The sequence below is a fragment of the Zeugodacus cucurbitae genome, chromosome 3 (assembly GCF_028554725.1).
Source record: "Zeugodacus cucurbitae isolate PBARC_wt_2022May chromosome 3, idZeuCucr1.2, whole genome shotgun sequence".
Classification (NCBI taxonomy): Eukaryota; Metazoa; Arthropoda; class Insecta; order Diptera; family Tephritidae; genus Zeugodacus; species Zeugodacus cucurbitae.
The window spans coordinates 70,368,936-70,381,146 of record NC_071668.1 but is presented as its reverse complement, the minus strand read 5'-3'; the positions used below and the strand labels follow the sequence as shown (position 1 = coordinate 70,381,146).

General features: G+C 32.4%; 1 protein-coding gene across 3 annotated transcripts in view; it reads right to left on the bottom strand.

Annotated features, from left to right (window-relative positions):
• LOC105219561 (dipeptidyl peptidase 4) overlaps window positions 1-12,211 on the bottom strand; it is a 110,193-nt gene that overhangs the window by 53,334 nt on the left and 44,648 nt on the right. For 2 of the 3 annotated variants that reach the window (XR_008470284.1, XM_054226748.1), the window contains one exon: window positions 1,480-2,306. The exons of the other annotated variant lie outside the window; for it this stretch is intronic. Coding sequence is in view for 1 of the 2 variants with exons in the window: in XM_054226748.1 (XP_054082723.1) it covers window positions 1,480-1,509 (30 nt within the window). In the remaining variant the exon portion in view is untranslated. The remainder of the gene's footprint in view (window positions 1-1,479; window positions 2,307-12,211) is intronic. 3 annotated transcript variants of the gene reach the window in all.

Genomic DNA, 12,211 nt, shown 5'->3' with positions numbered 1-12,211 from the left:
CTTTTCGAGTTATTCAACAAATAACAAAACGCAATCGGGTACTACAGCATGCCAGTGTGAAACTTTAAATGCGTTTTTCTCAAATCTATGTTTCTTGAACTGGTGACAATTGTAACTCGAAAACCGCTCAGTAGATTTTAATAAAAATTATACAGCTTTTTGAATACATAATTATCCTGGGCCGGCTCGAAGCTTTTTTTTCAAAAATTTCGATTTTTAAGACTAATTAACTGTTAATTTTTTCCCGAAAATCTAGAAAAAGGCCTGATTTTGTTAATTTTTGAAATAAAGAAAAAATCCGGATTCGATCCGGCCCAGGATTATCTATTTATAAAACTAATTTTTCTTACCCGATTGATTTTAGGGGATTGGGTCAACATAAACAGCTATAACTTTGGAAATTAAAACAATTTTGTTTTCAAATTTTCTTCAAAACACTATGTAATATTGCCATACTCTTACTTTTGTAAAAAAAAAGTTTTTTGTAATAGCAAAAAAAAGTATTGAATATTCTAATTTTTTCTAGTCAGAGACATGACCCCTAACCCTTTAAGCTTCTAACTGAATATGACACATAGCTTTAATATAAAGTATGTGGAATTATGGATGTAGTTAAGGGTTGACATTATGGTTCGAAGGCGGGATTGCAATTGAAGGACTCCAGACGTTATGTCGCGAATAGCGCAATAATGAAAGCTGGTTGCTAGAGCTTTGTTAAGACTTCTTTTTTGTTTATTGCCTAGAGAAAAGTTTTGGATAGTTTTCGGATTATTAATCGGTGGTTAAGTAACCGAAACTTTAATCGACGGTTAATTAAAATTAAAATTTTGATTATTGATAATGCCCAAAGTATGGAAGTATTCTTCTCAGCGGCCTTGTTTTAACCATGATGTGGTTAAGTAACCAGAACCTTAATCGGAAGTTAAATTAATTTGGATGTTATTTATCAATGTAAGCTGATAGCTTGATGATATTAAGGGGGTATTCTGGTCAAGGATTTTGAAAAAATCGATTTTTTTCCATATTTTGAAAGTTTAGACTTTCAAAAATATGACCTTGGAAGGATTTTTCAAAATTCGACTTATTTTCAGAGATACAGCCGACTTTGTGACGTGGCGTCCGAGCCGGCCGAGCGGTCTCTTAAACTTTAAACGCGTTTTTCTCGAAACTAATTTTTTTTGAGGTGGTTGACATGATATCTCAAGTTCTACTGAACCGATTCCTTTGAAATTTGGTATATATCTTCTTTATACAATGCTCTATCGTGTCAATGTAAGCTGATACATTGATGATATTAAAGTTATTTTACATTCCACCATAGATATATTAACAGCTAAAAGCTATCAAAAATTTATATTTCCAATGATTTGGACCAAAGTGTCACAATTTATTAGAAATAAGATCGCAAAGTTCGATTTTTTTCGAACTAACATTTTCATTTTTTGTTTTTAATAATTAAATATTTTTTTTATAATTTACCTCATCATCGTAATTATCGCCTTCCGCCATGTTCACCACGTGTAGATCGTCTACTTAAAATACTTTAGGAAATGTGATTAAAGCACACCTTATTAACGGTAAATTTTTCTACAATTTGTGATGAGTTGGACACACTCTCGTTCTAAAAATCCGTAATGTCGCTCAGTGCCTCTTAAAGCTCTCAGTGCTGATATACTTTACATTGATTTAGCTTGTCTGCTTGCTGTAGACATGGTCATCGTATGGACATAACTGTAATTGTATTTAGTGCTTTGTATTGTATTGTATTTATTATTTTATTATTTATTTCTTCTCTAACAATTCCTTCTTAAATCCTTTGTATAGGTATGTGAGTGGTTTATTTTTAAATCCTTTGTGCTTGTTGCTCAATATACTTGACTTGTTTGAATTGCTCAGTTTGAGCTACAATATTTTGTTGTTATTTTTATAATTTTTCTCTTTTACTTTATTGCTGCGTTTTCATTTGTTCTTCGTAACCTCTCTGTAGTTATTTCTTGCTTCTTATTTCAACTAAATATCTCTCTTAATCACACTGCTCTTGCAATTACATTTGTAATTCTTCGTAATTAACCTTTTCAGCAGTTTAATAAATATTTATAGCAATCGCGTCCTTTTTGATCTTCGCTTGTGTTGCAGTCTGCGGTTGGTGGGTCAATATTTTCACAGCGCCCACTTGTGTAGCATTTTTTAAATGGCTTTATATAAGCTGTGCATACTTTTAGGCGCCTTAAGCCGTATTTCGCTTAATCTGCTGCATACTTTTTAGCGCTGTCATTATAAGTTCTCGAGCATTAATATTGCGCACACTGCAGAAAAATACAAGAAAGTAGAGTAACTCGTTAGCTTTTTCTAGAATTTTTCCATAAGCTTGCCACTGTGTTTGTGCGTGAGTGTGTGTGTGGGTGAGTGTCTGTATGTATGGCCAAATTGTGCGCTCACATTGTTGCTTTGCTTTGTTCATGCTGTTCTTGTGTACAAATACAAAGGAAATATACAGACATTACATAAGTGTTGCATACTTTTCAGCGCATCCAGTTTTTTGTTGTTTTTGCATAAAACACATACAATGAAAGCTTGCGTGTGCTAGAGTGTGTGCGTGTTAGTGTTTTTTTTTTGTAGTGAGCGTGCTGTGGTAATTAGTGCGTGCGTGTAAATTTTCTCTTGTAACGATTTACATAAATTGTTGTCGAATTTATTTGTTCTTAGCTGCCATGTTATTGTTGTTGTTATTACATACTTTTTCGTACATAAATATGCATGCTTTGTTAGTTAGTTGTTAGTTGTATTTGTGTGTGTGGCTTACATGCGACAATTATAAGTTTAGTGTATGTTTGCTTTTGTTGTTGGTGAAATAAGAGCGTGAAACACTTTATAGGGTCGGTAGGAAACACAATTAGAAACAAGCGTGTACATGAGTGGTAGACGAATACACTGACATTTTTTCAAAATTACATATATGTTATGAAGGTTAACAAGTATTATATAAAATAGATTAAGGCAGTAGTCTGCTTTATAGGCTTAAAAAAATCGATTTTTTTGTTTTGTTTTAAATCTCTTCCAAAACTATCCAAGAATATGTCTTTAAAATTCCAGAGGCCAATTCGACATATTTTCGAAGCTAGAGCAGTTTTAGTGGCCGAGCGTCAAGCAGGTCCAAATTCTCAGGCAGACCTTTAAAGCGCGTTTTCTCGAGTTTTCATTTTCACAAGTGTTAGAAAATGGTGCCGGCGATAGCAAAAAGAATATATGTCCGATCGAAAAAAACCAAAGTGATCTAGCTTCAGTATTAAATTATCTTCTATTTGAACTAAAAAAGTTGGAAAAAAGTATTATTTAAACTACTTGTTTTGCAACTTAAAGTCAATTTTTTTCTTAAAAATGTGAATTTTTTTTCATTCCAACTTCTTCGGTACTTTTTTAGTTCATAAAGAAAAGAAACTTATAAAAATTAAAAAAAAAATTGGTTCGACTGTTTCAGATGCATCGCACGACCTCCAACACAGGCACCGATTTACAAGTTCAGACTCCAGGCGCTCCAGAAAAATACTTACAACTTTGAAAAAATTTCAATATTTTTTAATAATAAATATTGTTTTTTAGCCTTAAATATAGTATACACTATCGTCTTAAAATTCCGTTTACCGCAATCATTTCCTTCCCTTTCAAAAAAAATTGCTAAAAAAACGCTTTTTTCGGCTTCTAAGTTAGACTACTGCCTTAAATAAATAATATAGCTTAACTCTAAGACACATTATAAGAACACCAAAAACATTATAAATTATAACGGTATTTAATAAACTTGTCTTTAAAGTCTGTACTTCATTATTATGTTCGTTCTGTGAACGATCTGAAAGGGTCTGACAATCTAAGCCTTCAAATACAAAACTTCAAAGAACCGTTTAACATCTATGATGTCTCCTAAATATCTCAATTGGTTATTCTACTTCATTCTTAAGACCAAGAATTAGTACTAAAACTGAAAGCTGTATGTAAAGAAGGATTTACCTCTATATAAACATTTTATATCGATCACATGTCTGAAAATCTACAGAAAAGTCAGCCAATTTGAATTTCTCGATCCATTCCCTGAATTTAAATAAAAAATCAATGGTTTAAGAGTCAGCTCTTAGGGCCTCAGAAAGTGAAAATTAATATTTAGTCCGATTTGTCCAATCCAACTTACTGATATGATTATTTTCATTTTTGTTCTTTTAGTAAAGTTAGCTCTAAAGATTATGTTTCATAAAAATTATCACAAATTGTGTACTCAAATAGTGCTCTGATATCTTCGAGAATAAATTTGATATTGTAGTGTGTGTACACAAAACACCCTCAGAACTTTTCCAAATACTTATCCACGCTTCCTCAATTCAGTTTGACTAAAGCCATTTATAAAACTTTCATCGAAAGATCGTGTCATCTGAAAAAGGAACCATAAACTATGATCTACATATATATCTAAATCACATTAATTTCAAATATTTTTGGTATCATTTAAGAAGATATAGAGTAACAAGTTCGCTTGCCACTTTAAAAAACTCTGAAAATACATTACAACGACTTCTTGATCCGAAAATAGCTTTTATGTATCCAAATAGTATACTGATATCTGATATATTCGGGAACAACTTTGATATAGTGCTGGGACTACTCGTGACACTTGCAGAGCTTTTCATAGTATTCATTCACGTTTTCTTAATTTAGTATGTCTAAAATCAATTTTGGAACTTAAATCGAAAGATCGGATCATCTGAAATCGAAACTTATGGCTATCTAACTCATTACAAATATCTCCATTATTTTCAAGAAGACCTTTGATATATACTGTTAAGCTCGTTTGCCACTTTAAGATACTCTAATGCTTTTTAACACTTTTGTAACCCAACTGGAACAAATCTATTTTCCAAATATTAATTGAAGGATTCATTATCCGAAAGTGAAATAATGCGCTTATATTTTGCTTCAAGACCTTCCAAATTACTTATGTTTATTGTTTGATACGCTATTAAAAATTATTAAGACGAAATGGATGAAGATTAAACTCAACTAATTCAAAGAAGTACTGCTAGAAGTTCCTCCAAAGATTTCACTTCTATACCTTAAGTCTCTTTTCATCCTGAGCTTTCATAAATATAATAGATACTATATTACATAGCTCCTCTAATAACAACTTCTCAAAGATCTACAACTCAAATTAAGACCACTTAGTTAGAATCCTGAGAGAACATCTATAAGACATATATATTACACTTCTCCATATACAATATATTATTTCTAGATTTCCTTAATTTTCCTATTCAAACAACTTGATCTTAAAGCTTTTAACTCTTTTTTTATCAAAATTGTTTGAGTGAAATACCCAAAATTAGGAAAAAAGTGAAAATTTACTCTCCAAAAAAACATTCAAAACTATTTAGTACCTTAGTAAAAACTCGTCTGGTTTGAGCTGAAATATATTTATAGAACTGCAATTTCCTACGGGGTATCCTCCAGTCGATTACGTTTTTGCCATTGTTACGCTTTTGCAAGTCTTTATTTATATTTTATTGCCATGGCAAGTGCGGCTTTTTAAACCTTCACAATGTGCGCTGTTCTCACTTTTCTTACTTAAATAGCGCCGTAATCCTTTCTGCCGGGCAATTTATTCGTATTATGTGTTGGCAAAGTGTTTGGGTTGTTTTTGTGTTAGTCTTTAGTTTCACACAGAATTTTGTATTTCTATTTTTTCGCTTAATTACTGCGCTAATTATATGCGACTTAAAAGTGTGAGTACATGCTCATTTTCATATATTATGTGTGGGGATTAGTAGATGTGGGATATGTGGAAATGTTGTAAGCGAATGGGTATTTTTTGATTAATATTTTTTCATTAGAATGGTCTTTAAGGTTAGTAGCTTCAACCTTTATCTTTACTTTTATTGAAATATTGTCCGATTTGAGACTATGACTACGTCACGAAGGTGTGAAGACTTAGACTTCTCGTCGGAAAACTAAAAAAATAATTATATTTTTCCATTTTCACGATAAATGAGTTGTCTTATTTTATATTTTTAAAATTTAATTATGCGTGTAAATCTTTCAAACTTCTTTGACTTCGAATTGGGCCTTATACCTGGTTGCAGTCCTAGGAAACCTGAGTCCGTAGTGACTTTAAAATGCTAATACATTGTCTAATATTAAATATGCTTACAACCAGTCTTTACGAGCCGAAATTTGTAGCATTTCTCGAAGAATCTGCCATTACATTAAAAGGCCTACGCCCCTAAATGTAGGCCTTTTTAATTTTTTGAAGTGAAAATTTATATATGAAATTGCTATTGGTTGGAACTGTGAGTTTGGCCAAGTGGATTCTCGTTAAAAGTCTTTCTCAGATAAAAGAATGAGTTTTCTGCAGTTTATGCAACTCACAATCTGAAAAAGGTGTTGCCTACATTTAGAGTAGGCGATTTAATTCAACGCAATAGAAACAAAGCAGTTCTTATCATATGGTATATGTATAACAAGGTTTATAAGCATATTGCAGGAGTATGATAACTATTCCCACTGCCCTACTTCTAAATTTTTTATTTTTGTTCTAGACCGAAAAAATTTTAGAGATACCACAAAATTATAGCTGGTCAGTGCCTAAATTACAACGCACATATTAAAAAGTCAGCTTCGCTAATAAAAATGCGCGCAATATGGTTGCGAAGACAGAGTTAGTTGGTTAAGCGCCTAAAAGTAGGCAACAAAAAATATTTTTTAGCGCAAACGCTGCTTTTCTGGCAGTTGCTGATTGTGTAGGTTGAGCGGTGGAGATTTATTACAGTGGCTGAGTGTGTGTGAGTGTATTTTAGTGTATGCCATCTGCTGAAATTTCACGTCTGCTAGTTTGAAAGTGCAATTTATCATTCTGTATGAAGATTTCAACGGGTAATTTTCCACTTGAGAACCTTCGAATGGAAGCGGAAATTCTGCAAACGAAAAATGCAATTGATAAAAATGGCAAAAATATGCAGCGCTACAGCTTGCATTAAAAATTGAAATCAATCAATGATATGCGCACTATATGCACACACACCCGAACGTCACATCCCACAAGCATGTTGAGCGTGTGCCAATTAGATTTAGTAATTGCCTGAATAATTGCTTACAATGTTATCGCGCTAACTCGTACAGCTGTTACCGTTATTGCGCTATTATTAACAATATATTAGCTCAGCGGTGCGCTTAATCCTTTTTGACTATAATTAAATTTACACTTCCTCTGCAAATAAGTTGTGCAACGCCCACGGGCAAAGGTGTAAAATCAATAAGCGCGCCAACTCGCAACGGTAACGAGTGCGAGTGCCCATTTTCACACACAGACACACATACACACTGTTACGTATATATATATATATGTATGGCTGCCATCAGCGCAGGATATCCTTGCGCGCAACTCTGTTTTGCTGTTGCTGTTGTTGTGCATTGTCCGCCCCTTCGGTGACAAGAGCGTGGACGTTTAAGCCCCTACGGTTATTCGCAGTGACCCGCGCACATCGTGTGCATTGAAGCGTGAAAAGGCCATTTTTATATGCTTGGTTGGCACCGCACGAGGCGGTGCGAAGTGAAGTGCTAAATAAATTTTCGCTACTCACAAATTCACTCGCATGCAAGCAGCGAATAAAAAATTAAAAACTTTTGTTGCAAAAATGTGCCCTTCCGTCACTGCACGTTCAGCATGAAAAATGTGGCTTTATTTATTAATTTTTATTTTTTTATTTACTTTTTTAATGTTCCTTTCATTTCTTCTTAATTTTTTATGACTTTTTTGCCAGCATTTTTCCCCCGTTTTTACTATCAGTGCCGCTCTTGCGCCTGTATCTTCCATTAAATTTTATATTTTTTTTATATTTGTAGCCTACTTTTGGGGCGCTAGCGTATTTTGTCTGCTATTCTGCTGTCAATTTTGTTTATTTTCATATTTTTGCGATTTTATTCGCTTGCGCTTGATTTATTTCGAGTTTGTTTCATGGTCACTATTTTAATTTCAGCACACATGAATAAAATATAATTTGCGGTTAGTGCAAATTAACATTTTAACTACATATTTATGCGGAGCGAGTGTGATATTGCTATAAGTGCTCTCAAATAATACATAAGTTCCATGATCCAAATAAATTTAACAACTTTAAGCTAGATAGCTCTATAATTTATTATACAAAATAGTACTGTAATATCTGTTTTGAACATATTTTTCATTGGAAAAATTGAAATCACGCTCAATATTTTATGTTAAAAATTCCTTCTTTGTATCCCTCCCTTTAGGAAAGAATTTTATCATTTCTTCGATATATTTTCGAAACAATAACGGTATATGAACTCAATTCAAATAGATTAAAAAACTTCGGAAGTGAAGAAATTTACCTTAATTCTAGTATTATATCCTCTCCCTTAAAAGACGCACTATTTAGTGCAAATCTCCTTCCTAGGTAATTTCGAATCTATCTCAGTGTTTCTCTCAATTATAAATCTTAAATTGGTAAGGTTTTTTGTATTTTTCTTTTAATGCCTATCATTTGAGTCCATTTCCGAAGTATGTGTTCGAGAAGTGATTTGGGAAGGCTGTCTCCATAAAGTCGAATTTATGTGAGAACTTTTTCGAAGTAGAATTATAAGCAGTGCTTAAAACAATGTAACCCTTACATCATATTTTCGATAAACATATATTCACGGACAATATCGGTATATATGTTTGTCCGAACATCATCATCAAATCAATTGAAGGTAATTTGTCTCTACTCTAGTCTATACTATCTTTATAATTAGCTTTATAATTTATAATTAGCTTGTAAATTTCCACTTATTATACCCTGAACAGGGTATATTAATTTGTCACGAAGTTTGTAACACCCAGAAGGAAGCGTCGGAGGCCCTATAAAGTATATATATAAATTATTTAGCCATGTCCGTCTGTCCGTCCGCCTGTCTGTATATATACGAACTAGTCCTTCAGTTTTTAAGATATCGTTTTGAAATTTTGCAGATGTTATTTTCTCTTCAAGAAGCTGCTCATTTGTCGGAACTGCCGATATCGGACCACTATATCATATAGCTGCCATACAAACTGAACGATCGGAATCAAAGGCTTGTATGGAAAACTTCCGCATTTTACTACATATCTTCACGAATTCTGGTGTGAGTTATTGCTCATAGAAATAATTTAATATCCGAAAAAATTGTTCAGATCGGTTCACTATAGTATATAGCTGCCATACAAACCGAACGATTGGAATCAAGAGCTTGTATGGAAAATTTTCGCATTTGACGTGGTATCTTCACGAAATTTGACATGGATTACTGCTTAAGGTAATAATATAATCTCCGAAGAAATTGTTCAGATCGGTTAACTATATAACTTTAATGTTTCTAGCAAACAACCCGGCTAAAAAGAATTAGTGAAATGTTTTCTTTTTTTTACTTACTTTTTCTTACGTCTTTAGATTTGCTTAAACACATAGTTACTAAAAGAAATGCACCTGTGAAGAGAATATTAGCTTCGGTACAGCCGAAGTTAACGTTTTTTCTTGTTACCATTTGACCTTGATCAAAAGTATTTCTAAAAGCAATCCCACCTCGTCAAACATGTATCATTAAGTACTTCATAAATCTTGGAACTTTTCTTTATAACGATAGTTTATGTAAAAAAAATTCGGCTAGAGAACGCACTTATGAAGTTTGGTTAAAGATTTTGAATATAAATTAGTCTCCCGAAGAATTTGGTCTCTGGAATCAGGATCCACGAAGAGAACATAAAGAAGTTCTTAGAGATATAACTATTGTAAAAGTACCAGAATTGATGGAAATGGTATCAACGTGTCTTGTTGAAAGTTTATGGAAAATTATCCATCAGTGATAGAAAATAGCAATATATGTAGAAAGGACGAGTTTTGAAATGCAGCGAATATAGCTCTAAGTACTAAGATCTGATCCAAATCTTAAGGCTTTTGCATAGTAATTTAGAGGGTGGTAATTATTTGAATCTGAATGAATTTCCAAAATTGTTCTACTAATATTAAGCGAGAAAAATCCAAACTACCAGTTGAATGCTCTGGAACAATGAGGATTACGACCTTCATAGAAATGTTAAGAACAAGGAATATTTTGTGATTAATCAGTACAATACATTTTTGAGTTACGAAAGCTCCGAATTGAGACAAATAAATGAAAAAAAGACTTCAATCATTACAACAGTAACCTCTCCATATCATCTCTAACAACCCCTCTTTCCTGTATTTATAACGTTAAATAAACTTAAAATTCCGCAAGCCACAATATTGTGAAACTGTGAATAATAAATATCACTTTGTGGTGCCATTGAATGCAATGGATGTTAAAAATAACGGATGTATTCATAGTTATAACAACAAACAAGTAAACAAACAGCGATGAACGCTTAAATGCCTAGCAGATTGTTGCGCTCAATGCGAATGTGAATCCGAATGAAGAATGAATGCAAAGATAAAACTCAACACAGTCATACGAAATGCCGTTATGGCAATTGTTTGTTGTTTTTGTCACATTTGCAATTGTCCTCGCGCTCGAACATTTTCAATTTTTACCGCAAACAAATAGGAGACACACGGCGTTCATGCAGCAGCAGAGTCTAGTAGCAGCTTGAGAAAACCACGTTGCCGCCCAACAATCAATCCGTTATGTGGCCAACATTTGGCGGTTGTTTGGTGGCCAGTGAAATGCTGGTGGGCTGTATGGCATTGCATTAATTCTACATACATATGGAAAGTGTGTTGATATGCTGAAGTTTGCTTATGTGAAGATAATGGGTGACCTTCTTGGCATAGAAAAAAATTAAAATTTTATAATTTTTTAAATGATTTTTTTTGAAAGTTTTATATGCAAACTTACAGTAAGCTGAACTTCTTAAATTTTTCTATAAGTGTATAAATGTTTACCAAATGTTACACCCTGTATGATACAAATTACATATTTTAACTTATGCTTTAATAATTTATGTTGCCATATGAGAATTAATAAAATGCAAATAAAAAGTGCCGTTAACGGAAATTCCACAAAGGTCATTTAAAGGTAAATTTCTGCAGAAATTATTACCGTTACAAAAAGTATTTACATACACGTAAAATGTGCATTAAATTTGTATAAATGTCTTACTTTGCTTTAAGCCCTTAAAAGAAATGTACTTATAAAGAGAATTTTGTAAAAATACACATTCATATACTTAAGTATTACTTAAGTAACTTATACTGAACTGAAATTTTAATGCACAGACACATATCTGTATACGAATGTTTGTCAGAATATATATGTAGACTCTGTTTTTATAAGTCGTTGCATATAGGTATGAATATAAATGAATTCTCTGAATAATATAGCTTTTACCGAACTTAGAAGTATTTACTTATATACTTACGTACTTATAAGCTTATTGGATTTATATAAATTAACATAAAAGCTACGCTTTCAAAGGCTTTTGCATTTTTTCTCATACATATGTACCTAATTATTTGTTTATGTACTTATGTACTTTTGGTTAGACACTTATTTACTTAAGAAAATATATACCTTTACAGTATTTAATTCATATAAAATAATTTGATTACATATCATATTAAATGGTTAAGTAGAGATCCAGATCCAGAACTTACATAAAAAGTAAAGAAAAGGTAAAATCAGTAATGCACATTATCTAATACCGACTTTTGTTGGCTCTACTTAACTCAAAAATTATAATGAAACCACCTTTTTTTCCAAAAAAAAACTTCAATGTTACTCTCCGTGGTCTCTATAAAAATCTCTATTCACCATATACATACTTAAAGTCGAGAACTATTATTTTGGTGTTATGTTCAGAAGCTGACTATTATTTGAGGTGGTCATTAGTAGAATAGGTCTGGTTTAAAAGTTATAAATATTAAAGATTTAGCTGTAAACATAATTTTCATTCAATATTAGCCACAAGCTTTTCATTTCTCATAATTTCATACTATATATATATATATATACAAAAAAAAAATAAAACGTGCACACTTTTAGGAGCGCAACTTCCGTCGACTTTCTAGCTTAGCTTGATTTACTTACAAATTATTTGCTCTTACTCAGATTTTAGCGAAATAAGCAGACGAAAAACAACTAACTCACTTTAAGTATGTGCCAGAATCAAGTTTAGTGCACGTACACCATAAGTTAGACGATGTGGTTATGCGCCAAATGG